The 23792-nt window shown below is 57.9% G+C and overlaps 1 protein-coding gene across 3 annotated transcripts in view; it reads right to left on the reverse strand.

The window, feature by feature from the left end:
* The window catches only part of OBSCN (obscurin, cytoskeletal calmodulin and titin-interacting RhoGEF), a 232782-nt gene that overhangs the window by 9953 nt on the left and 199037 nt on the right, over positions 1-23792 (reverse strand). For 2 of the 3 annotated variants that reach the window (XM_049875093.1, XM_049875094.1), the window contains 15 exons: positions 21049-21216; positions 20612-20714; positions 20130-20259; positions 18787-18895; positions 8604-9218; positions 6085-6193; positions 5768-5892; positions 5089-5201; positions 4710-4878; positions 4470-4557; positions 4173-4373; positions 2509-2569; positions 1880-1957; positions 1430-1602; positions 1172-1198 (listed from right to left, as the gene is read on the reverse strand). In XM_049875093.1, coding sequence (XP_049731050.1) covers positions 1172-1198; positions 1430-1602; positions 1880-1957; positions 2509-2569; positions 4173-4373; positions 4470-4557; positions 4710-4878; positions 5089-5201; positions 5768-5892; positions 6085-6193; positions 8604-9218; positions 18787-18895; positions 20130-20259; positions 20612-20714; positions 21049-21216 — 2269 coding nt within the window. Of the gene's footprint in view, positions 1-1171; positions 1199-1429; positions 1603-1879; positions 1958-2508; positions 2570-4172; positions 4374-4469; positions 4558-4709; positions 4879-5088; positions 5202-5767; positions 5893-6084; positions 6194-8603; positions 9219-11234; positions 12730-15335; positions 15379-18786; positions 18896-20129; positions 20260-20611; positions 20715-21048; positions 21217-23792 lie in introns of those variants that run through there. The other variant, XM_049875095.1, reaches the window with a different exon arrangement.

Raw genomic sequence — 23792 nt, forward strand, 5'->3', positions numbered from 1 at the left:
TCCAACCCCTGAGAATATCAGCAAGTGTCTCGCATTTGCCCAGAGAGATCCAGATTCAGCTTAAAATAGCAATCAGCCTGGAGTGAGGACCCGGGTTCAGCCTGGGGTGGGGGTCAGGGCTCAGCCTCAGGTGAGGATCAGGGCTCAGCCTGGGGTGGGGATCAGGGCTCAGCCTGGGGTGGGGATCAGGGCTCAGCCTGGGGTGGGGATCAGGGCTCAGCCTGGGGTGGGGATCAGGGCTCAGCCTGGGGTGGGGATCAGGGCTCAGCCTGGAGTGAGGATTTGGGCCTAGCCTGGGGTGAGGAATAGGGCTCAGCCTGGGGTGAGGATCAGGGCTCAGCCTGGAGTGGGAATCAAGCTCAGCTGGGGGTGGGAACAGTGGCGTCACTAGGTGGTGTGGGGAGTGAGGACTGCACTCCCTGTCACCGTCAGAGGGGGTGACACCAAAATGACCCAGGGTCTGCAGCGGTGGCCACAGTGGGCAAGCTGATGCTGCTGAGGAGGGGCTGCTGAGGCAGTGACGTCACTAGAGTTGGTGTATGGTAACTCATCACCCCCCTGTCACCCAGCGCAGTAACTTGTCACCACCACCGCTCCCCCACCCCCCTGTCACCTGCCAGTTGGGCAGAGAGGATGGTCTCCACCTTGGCCAATGGGAGAGGGGAGGAGCTGCACTTGGCCCCACGTGGGAGGCAGGGTGAGGCCAGACCACTCCACCCACAGTGGGGGTTCACCTGTTTGCCCCAACTGCTCCAGGCCAAGGGGGAGAAGTGACACCATAAGTCACCACACTGGGTGACACCAACCCTACTGATGCCACTGGGTGAGAACCAAGGCTCAGCCTGGAGTGGAGGTCCAGACTCAGTCTATACCACCAGAGTTCCTCAGGGCAGCAGTAACTGTTGCAGATGACCTCTGGACAAATCACCCCAGAACCCTTTTGGGAAACCACATCACAGTCTTCTGTCCTGTGACCTGGTAGAACTGACAGGGTACATGTGAGAAAACCTCAGCAGGAATCTTATCAGGGTTGGCATGACTGCCTGTTCCCAAGATAGCAGAGTGTCTAATCCGGGAAGTCGGTCTGCATGGGCAGGGCTCCAGGGGCCCTGGTGGGGAGGGGTCTGGGTTTGGCTTTTGGAAGAGGCCGGATGACTCCAGGGCTGCTTACCTGAGGTAGGAGATGACTCCCATGGCCCTGTGTGTAACAAAAGCACAAACTGAGTCGCCCAGGCCTGGCCTACCAACAAGCAGGGCGGGGAGGGGGGTGTGCGGGAAGCGTGGGAGCTGTGGGCGAGCTTGAGAGGCGTCTGAGCACTGACCAAGCCCCATTCTTCCTCCAGCGCAGAAGAATGGAGGAGGGGTGGGCAGTGGTGGAAGCTGCGGGTCCTGGGGGATGGGAGGACTGTCCAGCCTGGGCCCCACTCACCAGATGTCAGAACCCTCGCTCACGGGGGTCTGCTCGATGACCTCAGGGGGCACAAACTCTGGGGAGCCATACTTGCTATACTGTGGCTTTGATGGGGTGATTTTCTGGGCAAAGCCAAAGTCGCAGATTTTGATGTCTTCCCGAGCAGGGTGCACCATCAGGATGTTGGCAGGCTGTCAGCAGAGGTAGGGGAGTAAGTAGGGGCCGGGCCTGCAGGAGGACACTCAGGGGTCTGCAAGGCCATCACCTGCTGACTGTGAGGCCCATGGGGGTGGCAGGAGCCCCAGGGGCTGGTTTTATGCCATTGGGGGAGAGCTTCACTTGGTCAGAGCCACACCGCACCTGTCGGGACTGTGGCAAGGCAGTGACCTCCCACCCTGGAGGTGACAGAGCTTGTCAGGGAGGCTGGAGGGGGCACCTGTGCCTGGGCAGGAGCACAAAGCCAAGCACCTTTATGTCCAGGTGGAGGATGCCATTGGCATGCAGGTACTGCAGCCCCTCCACCAGCTGCTGGATGTAGATCTTCACCTGTGGGGAAGCCCCAAGCTCAGGTGAGAGCCTGTCCCCCCCTTCTCTCCTGTCCCCTCCTCCCACTTCACCCCTGCTCTGCTCCCTGAGGCTCCTTGCACATTAAACACCCCCACTTCTCCCCTCCAGGCCTTACATCCTAGGACGAGTCCCACAGGGCAGGTTACATGAAGCCACCCTAGACCTTGGGTGTCCAGGCTCAAGGGAGGCCCAAGGCTGGGAAGGGGCTGAGCTGGGTCCTGGGACATGGGGAGTGTTTGCGTGTGTTCTCAGGAGATAGAACAGCCTGACCAAAGCTAGAGTGGTGGGAAGATGAAAAGTCTGACTCAGATGCGGTCTAGAAATGGGAAGATGTGTGGCCAGGGAGTGGGAGGGTTTTGAAAGCATGGCTGAGGAGCTTCAACAGTCCTTCAGGCCCTGGGGAGCCACAGAATGTCTTTAAGCTGGGGAGTGCTCTGCCTCGAGTGTGGTCTGGGGGGCACAGGTCTAAGGCTGAGGGAAGTGGTGCTGTGTCTGCAGGGACAAGTGGTCTGAGCCAGTGGGGCGGTCACCTCGGCCTCCGTCATCACGCTTTTCTTGAACAAGCGGTCCAGCAGCTCCTCTGATGAACACCTGGGCCCTAGTCAAGGAGAGCTTTGGGGGCTGGAGCCTACCCCCAGACACCCAAGTCACAGTGAGGCAACAGGGACCTTGTGGTGCATATTGCAGGCCTCTGGGGCTGGCGTTGGGGGCTTTACTGGGGAAGATGGTACTCAGGGAATGAGGAGGGCGCAAGGAGCTCCACAGAGCCCTAGAGAGCACCCAACCTTAAGGAGAGGACTGCAGGACAAGCTACGGGCTGGGACCACTGGGGGGGCACAGTGGGAGTGGAACCCAGCCCAGTACATCTCAGGCAGAGGTACTCTGGGAGGGGCTGGGTGGGGGCTGGCAGCTGACAGGTTGGTGCATTCACAGGATGCTCAGAGACCCTCAGACAGAGCCCCAGCAACCCTGGCACAGCTGTGGCTGTGCATGAGTGGGTGGGGCCCAACCCAGGATGGCGAGTTAAGGTGGGGAGTGTACATGCCCTTTCTTGAACCTGGGTGGGGAGTACGGAGGAAGTAAGGCACACAGCACAAGCTCCCAGGCCCCAGGAGTCTGGTAGCGTCCACTCCTGACTCTGGAACCCAGGCCCAGTAGTATCACTAGGGTTAGTGTCACCCAACGGGGTAACTCATGGTGTCATACCTCCCCCCAGCATGTACCTCCTCCCATACACCAGCAGCAACGAAAACAACAGCATGTGCTCATAGCTTATAGCACATGTGGACAAAACCACATGATTTGAAGCATCATTGTGATTGAGTAATAATGGTAGCTCTGACCAGAGCTGCATTAAACCAAAAAACCGAACTTGTTGCCGACTCCTAGTGCCCCTACAGGACAGAGCAGAGTTGCTCCATAGGGTTTCCAAGGAAAGGCTGGTGGATTCGAACTGCTGGCCTTTTGGTCAGCAGCCGTAGCTCTTAACCACTGCACCATCAGGGCTCTGGAGCACATTAGAAGGTTCAAAAAATAAATTAGCATAGAGTTTTAGCCTTGTAGGTATATTGATACATGTAAGCTGGGCTTGTGAAAAATGTTTTTGTTGTTATAACTAATTATAGTGATATTTTTATAAAAAATAATTTCTGCTGGACCACTGCACAAAAATTTTACAGACGGTCATTTTGGTGTCACCCCCTCTGACAGTGTCACCTGGTGCAGTCTGCACCCCCACAGCTCCCTAGTGATGTCACTGTCAAGGCCCTTGGAGCAGGGCTGCATGTAGGAAGTCCTGGAGAGGCCATGTGGAGAGGGAGAGGGGCCTGGCTAGCCCATCCTGCTAGCCATCCCCACCTAGGCAGGGACAGAAGCCATCTTGGACCCTCCCGGTCGGCCCAGCTGCAAGCAGAACACCAGTAAGTGGCCCCAGTGGACACCATGTGGAACAGAAGAACTGCCCTGCCTAGCCCTGCCCAATTTCCAACTCACAGACTCATGTGGTCTAAGACTAAGGGGGCAGAGGGGTAGGATTCAGGGACAGTGGGCTTCCTGTTGCCACCACACCCCCAGTCTGGGGCCAGGACCGCACACAGCTCCTGAAGAACAGCAGCTGAACTCCATGTGGCCTTGTGGCACCCTGCCTTTCCGGACATGTGCCTCCCCCACCCTCTAGAGCCAAAGGGCAGGATACAGCTCCAGGATGAGAATCAGGGTCTTCCGGGTCTCAAACTGGTCCAGCAGCTTGGTGATGAGAGGGTGGCTAAGCATGGCGAGGATGTCCCGCTCCCGGTATGCCTGGGCCCGTGTCTTGCTCCGCAGGGGGATGAACTTGGCTGCACAGGACATCTTGTTCCCCTTGTGCTGCACTCTCTTTACGAAGCCAAACACTCCCCTGAGCGGAGGAAGTGTGTGGTGGATGCCTGTGTCAGGGCTCAGCCCAGACCCTGGGCTCAGCCCACACCCTTCCTGCCACAGGGCAGGGCTGTACCTGCCAATCTCCTCCTGGACCTCGTAGAAAGAGTGCAATTTCCTTCGGCTGCTTTGCCTCTCCGATTCCAATTCTGGCTCGCTTTCTCCTACAGACAAGGTAAGGGGACCATCTGAGTGGGCACACACGAAGGCCCGGTTCCTGTCTCCCAACTCTGCGGTGCAGTCAGACTGATCTGACCCACCTACACATGCGTGCCCTCCTCGGACAGTGGACACGGCCGGGGTTGGCCCGACTCACCCCCGAGGACCAGCAGCTCTGCCTTGCACAGCACCTCACCGCCGGCATTGCGGGCCAGGCAGGTGTAGACGCCAGCATCATGCTGTTCCACGTCCCACAGCACCAGGGTATATGCAGTCCCATCCTGCTTTTGGCTGAGCCGGGCACTGTCCTCCAGCCGGGCACTGTCCTGGAGGCTCAGGAGTCAGGGCAGCCAGCAGCCCACCCCAGGGACCCCAGGCACCCCGGGTCCCAGCACCCATTCTCACCCTTACTTGCCCAAGTGGAGCTCCCAGTGCCTGCTGTGCGCCCAGCACTGTCTGGCCCAGAAAGGGCCCAGAGAAGAAAATGCTGGACACAGGGTTCTGAGGCCCCCAGAGCCCGGGAATCCCTCCCCTACCTTGTACCAGGTCACCGTGGGCTGGGGGTTGCCTTCAATGATGGCCTGAAACTGAGCTGTGCCGCCCCTTGTTGCCTGCACATCTTCAATGGTGACCTGCATGGACGGGGGCCCTGGACCGGGAGGAAGCCTCTGAGCCCAGGGCCCTGGGAGCCCACCACAGCCTATCCAGAGTACAGACTCACTGAGCACCTACTGTGTGCTGGAAATACAATGGCAAGTGTCTAGCATCCCCAGGGGTCAGTGCAGCCCTAAGATACAGCCTAGTCAACAGAGGCCCACTTGCTTCCCAAATGCAGAATTACCCCCTCCTGACTCTGCTGAGACTTCTGACGATCAGAAAGTCCTTCCTTCCATCTAACCGCTGTCTCTCCTGCTTTGGCCTAAGCCAGTCCAAGATCAGAAGGATAGTCGGGCCAGTGCATGCAACACATGCTAACTTTGGGCTGCTGAGGAAAATGGCCCCATGAATTGTTAAGCTGTTTGTGGCCTCCTGGCCACAGCAGAGGCCTCTGGCCACCCCAGTGATGGACCAGGGACAGAGGGCCCTGTGAGCCCCAGGCCACAGTGGGAGGCCCAGGGTGGGACACACCAGAGGGCCATGCAGGCCCCTCTGTGCCAAGATTCCACAGCATGGCTTCAAGCACAGACACCACCCTGCTGGGCCCGTCCCCCGTACTTGTGACACCAATGTTGCTGGCCTGGTACACATAGGTCCTGTAGGTGGTCTCCATGAACACGTGGCTGTGGGCGTCCTGGAGTGGCTCTGCTGCCCCTGCCCCGGACCAGGCCGCACCCTCTATCCTGTGGTCACAAGTGGGCAGCCTGTGAGCCCTCAGCCCACTCACTCACCCCAGAGGGCAGCCTCTCCCCTTGCCTGCCTTCAGGCTCAGAGCCCTGAGTGCAGGTTGGGTGGGCCCTGCTTTCCCCACAGCATGACGAGCCCACTCTATGCTGCCCCACCATGTGACCCACCCATATGGTGGCAGTGGTTACCGAATGGGGATGGTCCGTTCCTGGGCCCCGGTGCCTGCTGCCGTCTCCTGCTCCAGGCTGGCACCAGGGAGGGGCTGTGCCATCACCTGGGGCTCACTGGGGACCTTGGCTGGTGGGACACAAGGGGCTGAGTGAGGCACAGCCTTGGTAGGACTGGGGTGGCATGGGCCAGAGACGGTGGGCGGGGGTAGGGAGGAGGCATGTGGCCGGCTCTAGGGACACCAGGTTCTGGGGTCAGGACAGGGAGGATGTCTGATAGAGGCACCCCCTACGTAGCCTGATGCCCCTGCTGCAGGGCCCCTAGTGCCCAAGAATGGGCTTGCAGCAGCTCCTGCTCTCCAGACATATGTTGGCTCAGCCCTTGGCTTTGGAGGGGTAGGCCGCCAAGACCCAGGCCACATGGGTGAGGTGCTGTGCCCAGCACCAAGGGTCCTTGGTCTTTGATGAATGAACATGTGATGTGCACAGAACCAGAGGCTGGGCGTCCAGTACAGACACCTGGAGCCCACAGCTTGGGGCACTGCACAAGGAGCCTTGCCTGGCTTCTGCTGGCTGGGTCTGCTCTGCCTTCGGGACCTGGCAGGATGCCCACCCTGCACCTTGGCACACAGCCCAAGGAGGAGGTGTATCACAGAGGCTGCAGCAGGCTACACAAATGAGGTTAGAGCTGACCATGAGCCTACTGAACAGGGTAGGCCCAGAAGATGCAGGAACCGGTGGGAAACTCTGGTTGGGGCCTGCGTGTGGACGAGAGGTGATGCTCAGGTGGAGAGGGCATGGGGCCCTGTCAGGTCTTGGGGGGACCCACGGCGGGTACAGCATCAATGAAAGTGGTGACGGTGACCCCAAGCTACCAGGACAGCCTGAACAACACACAGCCTCGGCCATTTCTGTGCCACAGTTTCCCAGTCTCAGAGCCAGGCAGGGGGCATGGAGTGGGGCTGCTGAGCCACTGTGTTCAGTGAAGGCGAGAGAAGGCTTCCATCAGAAATCCACAAGCCTCGCTGTGCAGCGGGGGATGGAGGTGAGGCACCAGGGCTGGTCCCTGTGCCTGCAGGCCTGCCTCCCGAACACCCTTGCCCAAGGCGCCTGCTTCTCCACTGGACCTGCCACCTCTGGCACGTGCACAAAGACACGAGGCCTGGGTCAGTGCAAGTGGTAGCGACAAACAGGAAAACCAAAAGGAAGCCGACCCCTTCCCTGAGATGCCCCTGCCTTTGGCCAGAAGCCGTGCTGGGCCCATCCCACCCAAACGAGCACTGTGATGGGCAGGCCTGGCAGCGTGTTCCAGCGGCCTGCACAGCCAGGGCTTGAGGCGGGCAGCCTGTAAATAGGTGGGGCAGGGAGCCAGCCATGGGGTCACCCTGTCCATTGGCACAGCAGAGCTGCAGGGGACACCTCTGGCCGCAGGCCTTGGCAGGCTGAGGAGGCAGCATGGGACATGAGGGCCCAGTGTGGGATCAAGAGAGCTGAGCTCAGAAGCCAGGGGGACAGTCCCCTTCTGCCCTGTGGTCCTTGGGGGAGGGGACACTACGCCTCTGAGGCCTGACCCAGTCTGAGCACCTGGACCTGGCCTTGCCTGGCTCCTCAGCCAAAGTGGGACTCCCCACGGGGGCCTCATCAAGGTAATGGGGCCTCGGAGGGTGCTGAGCATGGGTAGCGTTGGAGGTGCTTTCAGGGAGTTACCAGACAAGAACGGAGGGGCAGACAGCTCTGGTAGGGTGCCAGCTTTTAGGAAAAGATGATGGGGACTGAGTAAGGGGAAGAGGAAGGGCAAGGACTAGAGAGAACATGTAGGGGCCAGAATCCAGAGGCAGGTGGCAGACTGGTGGACAGACAGGGAGGGAGCAGGGACTGGAGGAGAGGAGGGGAGAGAAGGGACCTGGCCTCACATCAGCCCCCGGTGCTCTGGTACCACCTGCCCGTGGTGCTGACCACCATGTGGGGGCGTTTGGGCTCTCGCATTCCCCGCAGGCCCTGCCTGCAGGCAGATGGGTCACCTGGCTCCAATCCCATCTCTTCTGCTGGCAGCAGGCGGAGGGGCCTGTGGCAGGGCTCTTCCCATCTGGGGCCTTGGTTTCCTGACATGCACCACTGTCGGCTTGGGGAAAATTCCTGAAAATGCTCCCTAACAGGAGAGCCCCATGCGCAAGGGGTTTTCTGAGGCCCTTGGAGCCGGAAGGCAGTGGCAGGGATGGGGGGTGGGGTCATGGCACAGTCCCCATCTGAGTTCTCTGCCCACCCCACCTCCTCACGCATCCGCTAAGGCTCCTCTGACCACAGGAGGATCTGGCTCCCTGGGACAGATGTTCTACATGGAAGAACCTCGAAAACATACCCCAGTGCCTTGTTTTATAGAGGGGGAAACTGAGGCCAAGCGAGGGGTGGGCTGCCCAGGGCCCTCACGCCTGGTGCTGCTGGGGTTCTGTATGAGGTCCCATGGTGAGCATGCCGTGTGAGTGGCAGCACGGGGGAACAACAGGGAGGGGAAGCTGGGGGAGGTAGGAGCAGAGCCTCACCAGATGCATCCATGACTCCCGTGCATGGGGGTGACAGGCTGGCATCCTGTAGGACAGGCTCCCTCCCAGGTGTGGGGCCTGTGAAAAAGGGGCTGCCAGGACTGTAGTCCTCTGTGGAAGGGCCTGGAGCCTCAGTGCCTCCCGGTCTCTGCAGGGCCAAATGGACATTCTGGTCAGCTTGCTCTAGGGATGCTAGGACAGAGTCCTCCCGGCAGACAGAGTCCTCCCGGCAGACAGAGTTCTGCCGGCGGGCAGAGTCCTCCAGACGGGTAGAGTCCTCTAAGTGGTCAGAGTCTTCCTGGCAGACAGAGTCCTCCCGGTGGGCAGAGTCCTCCAGGCGGTCAGAATCCTCCCGGCGGTCAGAGTCCTCCAGACAGGCAGAGTCCTCTAAGCGGTCAGAATCCTCCTGGCAGACAGAGTTCTCCAGGCGGTAAGAGTCCTCCTGGCGGACAGAGTCCTCCTGGCAGACAGAGTCCTCCAGGCGGTCAGAATCCTCCCGGCGGTCAGAGTCCTCCAGACAGGCAGAGTTCTCTAAGCGGTCACAGTCTTCCAGGTAGGCAGAGTCCTCCAGGAGGGCACAGTCCTCCAGGGCAGCTGGGGCTGGGACAGCAGCATCTGTGGAAGCAGCCTGGTTAGCCTGGAGGGAATGAGGGAGCTGGGGGCCAGACCCACCCATAGACCCCTCTGGTCCTGCCCACCCACTCAAGGCCCACCCATTCTCTCATGGGCTCAGGGGGATTGCCTAGAACAGAGGCCTTTGAGAGAGAAAGGGGGGCCTGGGAGAGCAATCCTAAAGGCAGATGTCATTCTGGGCAGCTGTCTTCTCTGACTGACAGCCTAGGCAGAGGTGTCTGCCACATCATGTGCCCATCTGCAACCTCAGTCCCCCTTGAGCACAGTACCTGGCTTCCCTTGGGACACCAAAACCCAGGCTGGTGCCCAGGTATCAGGGGAAGACATTTGCTCCTCCAGTGAGCAGCCAGGCCTCAGGCAACAGCCCACCCCTTATCGCACCCCACCATACGTCCCCCGGAGATTGACCCCAGACCCTAGGCGCAGAGTCTCACAGTGGGACCCCACTCTACGATGCAGGAACAGGGGCCATGGGCTATGGGGTGGCCACTGTGGCCCTTCCTGGGATGAAGCGCCAGGTCCACCTTGCAGGGGCAGCCCTTGCCCCCCTGCTGGACACCCAGTTTCTCCTCCATACACCACCTTCCCACTGCCTGCATCCCTCACTCAGCCTCCTTGGCCTTGCACACTGCCCCTGGCGCATGGATGGAGTTTGCTTTCTCCCCTTAGTGGCCAGGGCAACATCCAGCCACAAGCTGTCGTACTCCGGGTATCTGGTTCTGAGCAGAATCCAGGCTCTTTCAGACCCACCTGGGGCCTCTCCCATCCCTATGCTTCTCCTATAATGTTCATGTGTCTTTCACCCGAGAGATGCCCCTGACACAAGGTCCCCTCCATGTTACACATCCTTTAGTCTGGGAAAGGCCCCAGTTCTCTCCTCCCCAGCTCTTAAGGAGGTAACCGGGACCCTGGGGCTGGCCTGGTCTTAGGAGCTGCCAGGAACCTCTGGGGACATTGCTTTGGGCTCCCAGGGGTCTTCATGTCTGGTGACGAAAGGGCGAGAAATGGTGAGAGGGGTCTCGTCTCACAAACACCCCTGTCTTGACAGTGGCCTGCTGTGCAGGAGGGTTGGGAAGTGACCATTACGGCAGCTGTGAGTGACCATTATGGGGCTGAGCTGTGGTGGTCACCCCATGTGGCCCTGTGATGAGTCATGGTCACTAGAATCTTCACGCACCCCTGTGGACCCTGGGGGAGGGCAGAGGCCGGGATGTCTGTATCCTTCCCACTGTGTGCCCTGACCTTCTGGACCCCCGAGAACCACACTGGGATAAGGGAAGAACTGACAGGAATAGGGTGGGGCTGTCCCATCCTGCCTGGGAGGAGCTGGACAAAAGGCACGGGGTACAGGTGTCTGGCCCGAGGCAGCCTTTGGTCCCACAGCCCCAGTGGGAGCCAGCCCTATGGTGCAGAAGCAGGGGCCAGGTGTCCTCTGCCCGGCCAGGTGTTCCCCAGCTGCCCAAGTCACTGGAGCAGCAGACACAGGGACAGGTGGGGGGAGAAGGGAGAAGGAACACAGCAGAGGTAATGGATGTGACCCGTTTATTCAAAGCCAATGGCGGGTGCTTCTGACCTTGCCCCCCGCCCCCCTGAACAAACCCTCATGTACGCCCCTGCACAGAGGGTTCCAGGGAGGGGCTGTGGGAGGTGGGGCACCACTCAGGCCCTAGAGGCCAAGAAAAATGTTCATCTGTAAGACTTGGCTCCCAGAGGAAGACCAAGCCCCCAGCCCAGCCTATGGGGCTCCCTACAGTCTGGAGGAGGGCCAGGGCCGCAGGAAGAGCAGGCCAGGAGGGCCCACCAGACAGCCCAGCCCTCTCCTGCTGGGCGCCAGGTCTCCCAAGAGGCTCCTCTCCTGCACATTCAGAGCTTGCAGACTCTTGCACATCCGTTCAGCTGAAAGTCAAGGCCTGTGAGGTAGGAAGGGCCAGAGCAGCTCAAGTCCAGTCGTTGTCATTGAAGAGAAGGCGAAGGTGCTGGCTTCCTAGCCTCTCCTCAGCCCAACATCTCAGGTGAGTCTGGAGGCTTCCAGGGCCTGGTGTCAGCGCAGGGCTGGGTCTAAGGACCCCAGGCCACCCCTCTCCCTGCTGTCTCGTGGAATGATGCAGCAAGGAGACGGGAACGTGTATTGTGGCTGACTGTGAGGATGGGGCTGGCTCAGACAGGAGATCCTGAGTGTCCAGCCTGTGATTCTTACGGAGCCCCATCCCTTGTCCCCAGCTCCAGCCACCCGAGCCCTTGAAGGCTGCAGCTTCAGCTCTGCGGGGGAGTGGTGGCCTCATCCCCATCTGGGCGAATGTGCAAGGTGACCGTCTCGCCCACTGTCCCAAAGCTGACTGTCTGGGTAGAAACTTCCATTTTGAAGCTGCCCTGGCCACTGTCCACAGTGTGCTGGACCTGGGTGCAGAAGGATGTCTTCCCAGGCCAGGCCCCTTGCACACCGAAGGAGACTCTGGCGGGGTCGCGGGCCTGCGTCCCCAACAGAGGCCTCTTGCAGGTACGAGGTTGGGGGGCATGGCTGAAAAAGCTGGGCGGGCCTCGGGAACCAGGCGGGTGGCCCACAGCCAGCAGGACTGGCTGCCCCACAGTGGGTTCACTGATCTCGGTCTGGAGCACAGACACCTCACAGGGCGGGCTGTCATTGGAGGTGGTGGGTACAGAGCCACCACAGCCAAAGGTCTCCCCTTCACGGGGCACGTAGTCTTCAAGGTCAGCCAGGGTCAGCTGGTGGCCATGGTGTGTGAGAATCTTCGGGTCCCGTCCCCAAAGGCCCTCAGTGTCCTGGGGCTCCTCAATCACACAAGCGTCTCCTTCTTCTCCCCCCTCTACCACACTCTCAAAGGGCATCTCTGGTTTCTCTTCAGCAGCCCAGGGAGGGGGCACCTCACAGGGGGCCTCGGTCTCCGCCTCGGGGCTGCCTGTGCCAGGAGCGGTCCAGTCCACACTGCCCCCAGCATCCACACAGAAGACAAAGGGCTCGCCAATGCAGACCACTGGTGGGGACCCAGGCCTTGGCCACGGCCCCCCGGCTCTGCCCTGGGCCTCTGCCTCCTGGGCCAGCAGCTTGTTGTTGGAGTTGTTGGTGTTGGGGTCCTCTCCGTGTGCCAGGCCAGGCAGCGTGAAGGCCAGCCCTCCCGAGCTGCTGGCTGCCTCTCTGGCTGGAGACGCGCCCCGGGTGCCTGTCTTTTTCACACGAACCTCTATGGTCTCCTCGACCTCCACCCACTTGGGCTGAGGCTCAGGACTGCTGGGCGGGGCTGGAGAGGGGGCCTCAACTTCTGTCACATACAGTGTAGGGACAGTGTGCATTCGACCCAGCTCCACCTCAGGCCTGGGGGGCTGGCCAGCCCCTGATGAGTACCGCAGGTCAGGGGTCAACATGACCAGCCTTGGTGGGCTGGCAGAGCGGCGAGAAGGCGACCGGGAAGGAGACTTGCTGGGGGACCGTCGCCGGCCACGGGGGCTCTTCACCACGGTGGTGATGGTCTCCTCTCTGGGGGGAGAGGGCCCAAGCAGGGTCGGCACAGAGATATGGCAGCCTCGCCCCAGTCCCTGAGCCGTTAGCACATGCAGGCCAGCACGGAAGACCAAGTTAGTACCCGAGTGAGAAGTAAGACTACACAAAGAAACGCCTACACAGGCACTGGGGCCCAACCTGCAAAACTCCAGCCAGAGAGCTACAGCAGCAAAGCATAACGTCTCGGTGGGCCAACCTCAGCTCTGGTGTGCAAGTCTCATGGGGCCTGCTGCTCCCAGGAGGCTTATGCTGCATACACTGGTACCTCCGAACCCCAGACTCAACCAGTTTCCCCCACCTGTTTTCAGCTGTCTGCTTTTGCAGAGCTCGTGGAGAGGGGTTGAGGCCAGGCTAGAGACTGAAGAGTGGAGAAGTTGAAGAGAGAGCCTGGGGGCGCAGGAACCCGGCCACAGAGCCCTCCTTGTCCTGTCCCACCCAGTGGGTTTTGCGTGCTTTTTGCTCTCAGAGGGCAGTGCCTGTGCACTCCAGCAATCCTAGATCAGGAACGGGGCTGGACAGCCGGTGCCCAGGGGGCATGCTGAGGACCCAGCTCAGGCCAGGAGGACCTGCGGCCTGTGCTCCATGTCTCTAGGTCTCAGGGTGTCAGGGATGGAGAGGTCCTGGGCAGCCCTAGGAAGGCCCCAAGCAATGGGATCCCTGAGCCGGACATCTGGCTCTGGGCATGGCTCAGCTGCCATGGGCTGTGTGACCTCAGACAAGCCCCCTCCCTTCCTGGGCCCTGTTCCCGTTTGCACAGTGGAAGGGGGAGGGGAAAAGGAGGCAGAACCCAGCGCTGGGTGCACGTCTGGTGCTTGCCAGGGGACTTATAAGCTCTCTTGTCTGACCTCACAGTGGCCATGGGAGGTGGGTTTGGCCCCCTTGTACCAATGTGGACAATGAAGCTGAAAGGTTTAGAAACTTGCCTGAGGCTGTGGAGTCGGACACCTGCCAGAGTTAACCCAGGTCTTGCCTCTGGCATTGACTCTGTCTTTCTTCCTCAGTTTTGCTTTTGTCTAACTCAGGGATACGGTCATGAGCAATTACTCCCAGGATCAGGCCCAGAGTCGCTGGCCACCCCTAGAGTGCACAACAATTACAGATCCTGCCTCCTCCAGCCCTTACCTGCAAGGAGAAATGTTATACCCACTTAACCAATGGGGAAGCTGAGGCTCAGAGACATGGACCACTCAGGGCCTTGGGCCACCACAGCTCAGGCACTAGTCTTGTCCCTGGTTCAGAGCCCCTGTGAACATCAGGGAGACCTGGGCCGAGCCCTATCTACTGTGCAAGGCAGTGAGTGAGGGCAGTGGGCTGCTGGAACACATCCTGAATGACATTCCCTGTGACTCATCACTGCCCTCATGAGGGCACACAGGCAACCTACACCCAGTGCCCGGGCACAGCATGTGGGTGAGGGGTGGTCATGTGGCAGAGGTCTCTCTCTAAGCCCTGTTCCCTTCTAGTACCTACTGGCTCCCCAGCACCACTCCCTGTGTGGTCTGCCTTTGTGGGGATGCTATGCCCGGCTCATCACCCCTGATCCATTTTTCTTTGAAGGCAGAAGCTGTCCCCTCCCTAAGCCCAGAGAAGACTGAACTTCAGCATACTTCATGAGTCACCTGTCCAGCTGCCCATTAGGTACAAGTTTTCCCTGAAGCCTGCCCAATGGGACTACCTGGCCCCATGTCTGATCCTCCTCTCATCCATAAAATGTGGATAATAATGACTTTCTCATGGGTTAAATCTGGCACAGCTGCATACCTCCAGGTGCTCACCACTACCCCGTTTATTGTGAGGTGACACCATAGGATTAACCTACTTTGGGAGGAGGAGGCAGGAAGTCCAAGGAAGGTTTAACCCAGGATCTCCTCAATTTGTCTGAGGACAGGATTCTCCACTGGCGCGGCACTGGGGAAATGGGTTCTCCACTGACTTCCACTCCTGAACCACCCTGAGGAGTTTTCTCTTCTCTCTGAACCTCAGTTTCCCCATATTCCCAATGTGAGTGTTGGGCTTGGAGACTTCTAAGGGCCCTAGAGCTGCTCCATCCACTCCAGTTGCACTCCATCCTGGAATCTAAGTTAAATTCAAATGAATTAAATTTAAATAAAATTTAAAATTCAGTTATTTGGTCACACCAAGCACATTTTAAATGCTCAGTGTGCTAATGGCTGCTGTAGTGAACAGCATACATATGGAAAATTTCCATCATCACAGAAAGTTCTGTCGAAAAACACCTCCCTAGATCCTAGAGTACTGAAAAGTAGACTTTTGCTCTAGCCCACTGACAAGCATCTCCCAGTCCCAGCTAACTGTGTGACTCTGGGTCCAAGCCATGGCTAAGCCACTGAGTTCCTGGAAGAGAAAGCTGTGAAGTGTGAAGGCAGCCAAGGTCCCAGAGGAAGGTAGATCCCCTGAGAGGATCTGTAAGATACTGGCAGTCTACATGGTGGGCAAAGGCCTTGTGGGCAGGCAGGCAGGCAAGCAGACAGCTGGGCCACACAGGCAGGGTCCAGGCAAGTTAGTGGGCATGCAAGGGCCACTGCAGTCAGAAGGAAGGTTAGGAACACGCCTGCACTTACATGATGACGGTTTTCTTGGGGACCTTAGTCTCCTGCTCAGTGACTACAAAGAAAACAGTTGGAACAGCGAGGGTTACAGATCAGCCAGCACTCGGGGTCTGAACTATCTGAGTGGCATGGCAGTGTCATAGTTGAGCAGCCTGCTAAACTTAGGAGCACTGGGTTCAGAGTCCAGCGCCCTGGGTTCAAGTCCTGCTTGCCCACATGCCCCTGGGAAGGCAGTCTCAGCGTGGAGCCCCAGTTCCCTCATCTTTGAGATGGGGTGATGATGCCCGCCCTGAGTGGCTGGGGAAGGAGGAGATATGACAAAACATGTCACATATGAGGACAGGACCCACTGTTCTTCTTGAAGGTCTTGCAGGGGCTGAGGTGAGAGTGAGGGCCCTGCCTAGGCTGCCACACAGGAATCCCAGCTCCTCCTTTGGCCTGTGTGCCCAGGGAGCCCTGTGAATTTGTCAGGCCCATGCCCCCACTTCTCAGACACAGGCACTGAGGCCCAGAGAGAGGGAAGAATAGCTATGGCCACACAGTGAGCCAGTGACCACATTGGGACTAGGAAGGTAGATACATGTTTCACAAAATATCCTGAAGACAAAAAGGTATCGCTCCAAGGGAGAGGGACTCTGGAGACCTGGAGGTGGCCCATCTGAACTCTGTGGCATGAAGCCCCAGAAGTCCCGCTAGGAGCAGCTCTAGAGGATTCCTGGACAAGGTCCTGAGTTCTAAGCAAGCAGGGCAACCTAGGCCTTCCCATAGGAGCACTCCCACCCCCACAAACTTAATTGTCTCTTTTTATTTTCCTAGCTGTTCCCAGAGGCAGCAAGATAGGGACTGTCATTTCCATTTTGCAGATGGGGACCTGAGTCCCAGAGATGTGATGTGACTCATCTGAAACCCCCCAGTTTCTACTCCCCACCATCTCAAGGCCTCTTATCCTGTAGCTTTCCTGCAGAGTCAGGCTTGAGAACACAGCTACACAGCTGCCCCAACCCAGCCCTGGCCAACTGGACAGTGGGCAGTGCACAGATTACCAAGATTCACATCTCAGAGGCCCCCTCACTGCCCTGGGGGGAAGCTGAGAGGAAGACTCGGAAAAGTCAGGTGATATGGCCTCAGTCACACAGCTTCCTGGCTCTTGGCCTGGGGGATTTTCTGACTTGCTACACTGCCACATAGAGAAAGGCTTTCCCTTAGACAAGCAATTGTGTTTTAAACCTGTTTCCAATGAAGTTCACATAAATTAAATGTAGTAGCTGTATGTCTATGTGCACTTTGGGGCTACATTTACTGCGTGTGTGCATGCATGCATGTGTATGCATGTGCGTGCGCGAGCGGGGTGCACGGGTGTGTGGGTAGGTGGGTGTGTGTATGCAAGCATTTGTGTACGTTGAGTGCAGGGGGTATGTGCATGTGCGTATGTGCATATGTGTGCATGCATGTAGGGGTGTGTGGGTGTGTATACATGTGTGCACATGTGCACATTATGTGTAGGAGTGTGTGGGTGTGTGTAGGCCACCTCCTGCAGGAGCGAGGTCAGCTCAAGGGAAGAGAGAATAGGACCCAGGAGAAGACAGAAGACAATCCTAAAGTGCTCTGTGTGTTTAGACTAGAGACAGCCAGCCTGTTCACTACTTGCAGACCCTCTGGTGCAGGCTCTTGGGAAAACCCAAGGCTCCCTCCCTGATCTTGGGAGCAGCGGCCAGGAAGCCTCAAGGGCTGCTCAGGAGGGCGTGGGCTGCTACACTCCTGGGCACTTTGTCCATGTACCTAAGCTGCCACCTGACCAGCTGTCAACCCCAAGTGAGTATTTACAACCACAGGCGGGGTGCAGCCGTGCAAAGCAGGGCTCCCACCAGTGCAGGTCACAAGCAAGGAGAGCCCCCCAAAGGGCCAGCCAGGGTCTGCTCTGGCTGAGCAACTGCCGGGTTACAGATTAAGCGGCAGCATAGGAGTTAGGAAGCAGGAGGTGACTCCGACTCCAGGGCCTTCTCGCCGCGCTGAGGCTCCAGCACCAGGTCCGGCCAGGTGGGCCCCAAGGCCTGCTCCTCGGTGGCCAGGCAGCCCAGTGCCACCACGTTGGCCAGCTCTTCAACTCTGAGGCCCCTCCCTGTTCCGCACCCATGGAAACATTTACAGAAAAAAAACCAATACAATAATGAGCACATGACTTTGTGATGGACGCGCTTGTGGCGGCCGGGTGAGAAGGGCTGCCGGCTGGTCCAGCTGAACACAGTCCCCGATGGTGAGACAGAGGAGAGCTGTGCTGGGGGAGAAGTGCCAGTGGCAGAAGCATGTCTGCACGGTGCTGGGTCATCAGGGCTGTGGGGCTGGTGGATGTCATCAGGGCCTGAGGGGCACAGCTCAGTCATGGGGGCGCTTGCAAATGGAAATGGGCTCACCAGTGCCTGCTGCTCCCAGTAGGGTGTGGAACAAGGGCCCCTGACCAGGGAGGGCGGGGTCTCTGTGAGGGACCTGGAGGGCATCAAAAGGCCCAAGGCCAAACCCACATAGGCAGTCCGGCCCCTGCATGCAGGGCCCTGGGAAGAACTGTATTCTAGGTGCCCCAAAGCACCAGCAGGATCAAAGACTCAGGATTTGGAAGACATGTATTCCAACCCACCCTACTTTAGGGGTTGCAGCTCCCTGGGTGTTGGTCCCACCTCTGCTTCCACACCCCCAGGGACGGGGAGCTCACCACCTGCCCAGGTGGCCCCTTATAGGCAAGGCTCCTCTACTAGGCTGAGCAAGCTCAGGACACATGCCTGTGGCCCTCTCCCCAGTCCTGGCTGCCAGCACCTGGCCCCTGCTCAGCCCAGCTGGGACCCTGGAGCCTGGTATGGGTGAAGGAGTGAGGCATCACACCCCCCTCACCTGCTGCCTAGGAGCAGACCTGTCCCTAGTGAGGTTCTTCTGCAGCTCGGTCTCCTCCCAGGACCCCGAGCGTGGCCCCACGTCAGGCCAGGGAGGCAGCGTTACAGCCAGCCCCACCCTTCATGGAGCAGACAGGCAAGGCTCCTGACACCCAGTGAGAAGCCCACACCAGGACCTAGTGGTCTCGCTTTCTGCACTTGGCAGGGGCTCCCCCTTGCCTTTGAGCCTCCGTTCAGATTGTTCTCACACCTCCAGCCATCACCCCCATGAGGCCCGGACCCTGCCCCACCCAGCGTCTTTATGCACACCCGTTATTTACTCAGCGGTGGTCAGCAGAGCTTAGAGACCCCAGGGCTGCCCTCCAGCCTCTGCCCAGTCTCCTGGGTTCTCAACCCAACCCCTGTTGGCTCACAGGTGCTACCTGCAGGGTAAGGGGCCTCTTCCGGGCCTTCCCATCCAGCCTCCTTGTCTCCCAACCCAGCCCCCAAGGCCCCTCCTCCAGGCCAGTGGTGTCAGTCCCAGCCTTGGTGCTGCCCATACCCCCAAGGATCCAGTCCTGGCCATCCCTCTCTGCACTTACCTTCCACTGCGACGAGCTGTTCCCTGCGCGGCTGCTCACGGGCCCTCAGTGCCGGGCTCTGCATGTACAGCTCTGCACCTCCGCGCGCTGAGCCCAGCCGGTTCACCAGCTGCAGGGGCAGAAAGGGCTCAGAGGCAGGGCTCATGGGAGGTGGGGCAGACACAGCCCTCCAGTGAGTGTTCCGGAGCCCAGGAGTGGAGCATGGGGACATGGGCTGGCCTATGAGGGACAGGATCTGCCACTGCATCCCTACAGGGACCCAGCACTGTCTTCAGTGGGGCTCCCGTGAGGCTGGGAGTCTCTTTATCTGCCTATCCAGTGCAGCAGCCTTTCCCACACGTACCTCTAAGCACACGAACTGTGCGGCTGGGAACTAAATGTTTGGTTTAGTTTAACTAATTAAAATTTACATTTGAATAGCCATTCTTGGGTTGTGGAGCCCTGGTGGCGTAGTGGTTAGGAACTTAGCTGCTAACCAAAAGGTTGGCAGTTCAAATCCACCAGCCATTCCTTGGAAACCCTATGAAGCAGCTCTACCCTGTCCTATAGGGTCGCTGTGAGTCAGAATCGATTTGATGGCAAAGGGTTTTTGGGTTTGGATGTGGGTAGTGGCTACCTTACTCCACTTGTCTCCCCTAGCGCCATGGGAGTGGCCCCCCGTCCACCCCCAAGGAGCCAAAGCAGCTCCATGGTGGGAGACGGCAACCAGGGGCAGCGCAGGGAAGAGCCGGACAGAGGGTCCCCTCACCACCCAGCCCACAGTCTAGACACACCAAGGCCAACTGTGGGCCGGGGGCCACTACAGACTGAGAGAGGCCTGGCCCCGGGCCCCGACCTGGAGCCCCTGGCCCAGGACTGGATGCATCTCCTGACACAGCCTACAAAGGCTGGAGTCCCACAGGAGATGCACAGCTGTGCTGTTCGGTAAATCTGGGTAACTAAAAATACATCTCTAAATCAATGAATCAATTATGCAACATGAGTCCCAGGTCCAAAATAACCAAAACCAAGTAATATCCTTGAAATCAAAGGACATCGTGGCAGGACAGCTGAGGGAACGGGGCGCCCAGCCTGACATGGGAGGAGCGGGGGTACCTGGCAAGAAGAGCAGAGGTGCAAAGGCTGGAGCAGAGAGAGTGCGTGGCCCAGGGAGGTCATGGGACCTGGTGTCCACCCGGACTCTTCATCAGAGCCCCAGTGCCTGAATGGCAGGGCTGGTGATGAAGCGCTGGGAGCCCCAGAGCCCCGGGAGGGGTTAAGGATATGCCTGGCCCCTGAGGCGAGTGGAGGGCCCAGGTGCACCCTCCAGCCTCTGCCCCCCAGCTTCCCACTGGCACCCTCACCTCACACTCATAGTAGCCTAGGTCGCCCTGGCTGGCGGCCCGGATCTCCAGCACCAGCATACCGCTGCGGGGCTCACTGAACATCTGGTACTTGCTGCCTGGGGTCAGCAGGGCCCCATCCTTGTACCACCTAGAACCCAAGCCAGGAGAGACCCAGTGAGGCCGGGCCAGCCCACCCTAGGCCTCTTTTCAGGCCTGCGCTGAACTGTGTCCTCGCCCGGAAACCCGCCCCCTACATCTAGGCAGGCCCTGGGTGTTCTAAGGAGCCCACTCCTCCCGGAAATCCCGACTCCTTGAGGTCCTCCTCATAGCAGGACAGGTCCCCGAGTGTGTGGAATGAGCCTGTGGTCTTGGATGCCCACATTTGGTGGAAAGACACTGATTCTGCCTCCAAGTGGCACCTCACTGGGGTAGCACCTCCCTTACTCTAGGCCTGCCCACTTCCCCTCCACTGCCCCCAGATGCTGCTCTGGGTCCCCTACCTGATCTGAGGATATGGGGCACCTTCGATGGTGCAGGTGAACTGGGCATCTTCTCCCTCCACAAAGGGGGCAGCACGGACTTTGTTCACAAACCGTGGGGGGACTGTAGGCCAAGAGAAAGGCATGGCGATGGGGTACAGGGCAAGGAGGCTAAGGGCAAGGTCCCTCCACTACAGCCCCTCCCAGACCTTCAGTGAGCTGTAGCAGAATTCCTCACCAGACCATGGTCAGATGTCCAGAGCCGCCACCCCCACCTTGCCCTTCTGGACTATCACACCCACACCTGTTGGCTCCCTCTGTCAGCCTCATCTTTATGCTCCATTAATTGGAAGGGACCACCATGTTGTAGATGGAGTTGAGGTGGCCCCAGCCCAACCACAGACAAAGAGAGACCCCACCCGCCATGGTGGACCTCAAGTGGGCCTCCCTGGGCTCACCTTGCACCAGGATCTTCCCCAGGGTGCTGGCATTGCCGGCAGCACTTGCTGCAAAGCACATGTACTGGCCTGAGTCCATGCCAGTAAGGTTGTCCAAGATGAGGGAGCATGAGCCATCAGGGTCTTCAATTAAGATGTGGTGAGGGTCCACCTCCACTGTCTTCCCATCTGGATGGGAGGAATGTGGTCATCTCAGAGCGGGGTGGGATGGAAAAGGGCTTACCAGTGCACAGTACACCCGAGGAGGTTGCCACCAGCCTTAGATATGTCCAGAGATGACAGCAAAGGATCTCAGAGTGTTTTTCAGTGGCTCCTGGCTCAGAGACAGACAGAGCCCTGTGGGGCAACCACAGTGAGGCACCAACAAGGTTCTTACTACCTCAGGGTGAATCTATAACCCTGACACAGGAGACACACTGGAGGGTGTAAGTCACCCAAAGGAATCTAGGGATGTTCTTACAGTCTGTCCTGCCTGGTCCCTTCAGTTAAACCCTCTCATAACCTGGAGAGGTTACGAGATGTTATCATGACAATGAGCCAGCAGATGCCTCACCCTAAGGTGCACCCCAAAGAAAAAAGTCACTACTGAAAAAGGTAGTGCAGAACCTACCACTCCCCAGAAAACAAAGTGAGATGGTGGTTAAAACCAGGGATCCCCAAAGTTGAGCTAGGTGGCTTTGGTGATGGGGGCCTCAGTGCTTGGTTTAGCACTCTGGGTAGGCTACAACACCGAATGTTTGTTCAGTTGTACCACAAGCCGCTGCTGAGCAGGTGAACATGGAAGTGACTGTGCCTTGCTCCCTGGCATGGAGCCACTTGTTCCATCCACGTTTCCAACTTTCTGTCCTCTACTCTGACTTTAGGTGCTTCAAGGAGAAGAATAATTAGTGTGGGAGGGAGGTATCATGGATTGAATTGTGTCCCCCAAAAATGTGTGTCAACTTGCCTAGGCCATGAGTCCCAGTATTCTGTGGTCATCTGCCACTTTGAGATCTGATCTGATTATCTTACGTGTTGTAAATCCTAACCTCTATAACGTTAATGAGGCAGGTTAGAGGCACTTATGCTAATGAGGCAGGATGTAATCTATAGGATTAGGTTGTGTCTTGAGTCAATCTTTTTTGAGAGGTAAAAGAGAAACTCCAGCAGAGAAATGGAGGACCTCATACCACCAGGAAATGAGAGCCAGGAGTGAGCACGTCCTTTAGACCCTGGGTCCCTGCACTGAGAAGCTCTTAGATCAGGGGAAGATTGATGACAAAGACTTTCCCCCAGAGCTGACAGAGAGAAAAAGCCTTCCCCTGGAGCTGGTGCCCTGAATTTGGAGTTCTAGCCTCCTAAACTATGAGAGAATAAATTTCTCTTTGTTAAAGCCATCCACTTGTGATATTTCTGTCACAGCAACACTAGATATCTAAGACAGGTGGCATGGTCTCCCTGAACCCAAGAACAACTGAAGGCCCTCGGCACCTGTCTGAGTGTGCTGGACCACCTTGGGGTGGGGCGATCTCAAACTTTTATGGTTCTCCTCGTGTAGCTTTCCTGAGCTGCTGCAAGTGCCTTTGATGTAGTCAACTGCTGAGTCTGCCAACCCCCACAATAGCTGTGGTGAGAAGGTATAAGTGGCCCCATCCCTGCAGGTCCGAGGAAAGACACCCTGGGTGTCACCTCCAGCCCCCTGCTCAGTCACTACAGAGGTAGACAAATGCCACCAAGCAAGACAGAGTGAACCAACTGTTCTCAGGCAGTTTCTCCAAAAACACAGACTAGACTCAATTATTCAGACTGAACCAGGAACTAGCAGGTTGACCAGTTAGCCTGAGGACACCATTGGTGCCCACACAGGTGGCACTGTTAATCTGTGCTATCTGATGTGTGTGCCATGAGGTGGGGAGGCAAATTTGTCAACAGCAATTGTCCCCAGTGAACCAGGTGTGCCCTCTCGGGATGGTGCTTCTTGGGTGGGTGGGAGGCAGGCACTATCCAGCCTCTCCCATGAGCATGCTGACTTGCACCTTAGGGAGGGTGGTAATAAGGGACCCTCAAGTGTTCAAGGAAACCCCACTGGTTTTCATTGGTTTATTTCTGAAAATAGATTGCCAGGCCTTTCTTCTTAGTCCATCTTAGTCCAGAAGCTCTGCTGAAACCTGTTCAGTATCACAGCAAAATGCAAGCCTCCACTGACAGACCGGTGGGGGCTGAGATGAAGTACACTGGCAGGAATCAAACCCAGGTCTCCCACATGAAAGGTGTGAATTCTACCACTGAACCACCGATGTCCCCTCCTGAGGGATAACACTGATTATTCATAAATATATTGTGGGTGGTTTTACTTACAATGGGAGTCATTCAGCTAGAAAAAGTGGTACAAAATTTGTCTCTGACCTTAGCTCAAGTGATCAAGGATACCAACTAGGCCCTGGAAGACACTCGGGTCAGCCTCGACTCACTAACCAAGGTTGTATGGATGACAGAATTCCCTAGACTTCCTCCTCGTGGGCCAAGGCAATGTCTGTGCAGTTGCTGATACATCTTGCTGTACTTGGATTAATGCCTTGGGCCTGGTGGAGAAGTCAGTATAGAAGTTTAAGGAGAAAGCCACCTGGTTTTATGGGATTTATTCAGCCAGCTGGATCTGGGATCCTGGGGGCATGGCTGAGGTCAGTACTGCAGATATTGCTCGGAGTCCTGCTGACAATAAACAAACAAAAAAACAAGCCCGTTGCCGTTGAATCAATTCCGAC

The sequence above is a fragment of the Elephas maximus genome, chromosome 2 (genome assembly GCF_024166365.1).
Source record: "Elephas maximus indicus isolate mEleMax1 chromosome 2, mEleMax1 primary haplotype, whole genome shotgun sequence".
NCBI lineage: Eukaryota > Metazoa > Chordata > Mammalia > Proboscidea > Elephantidae > Elephas > Elephas maximus.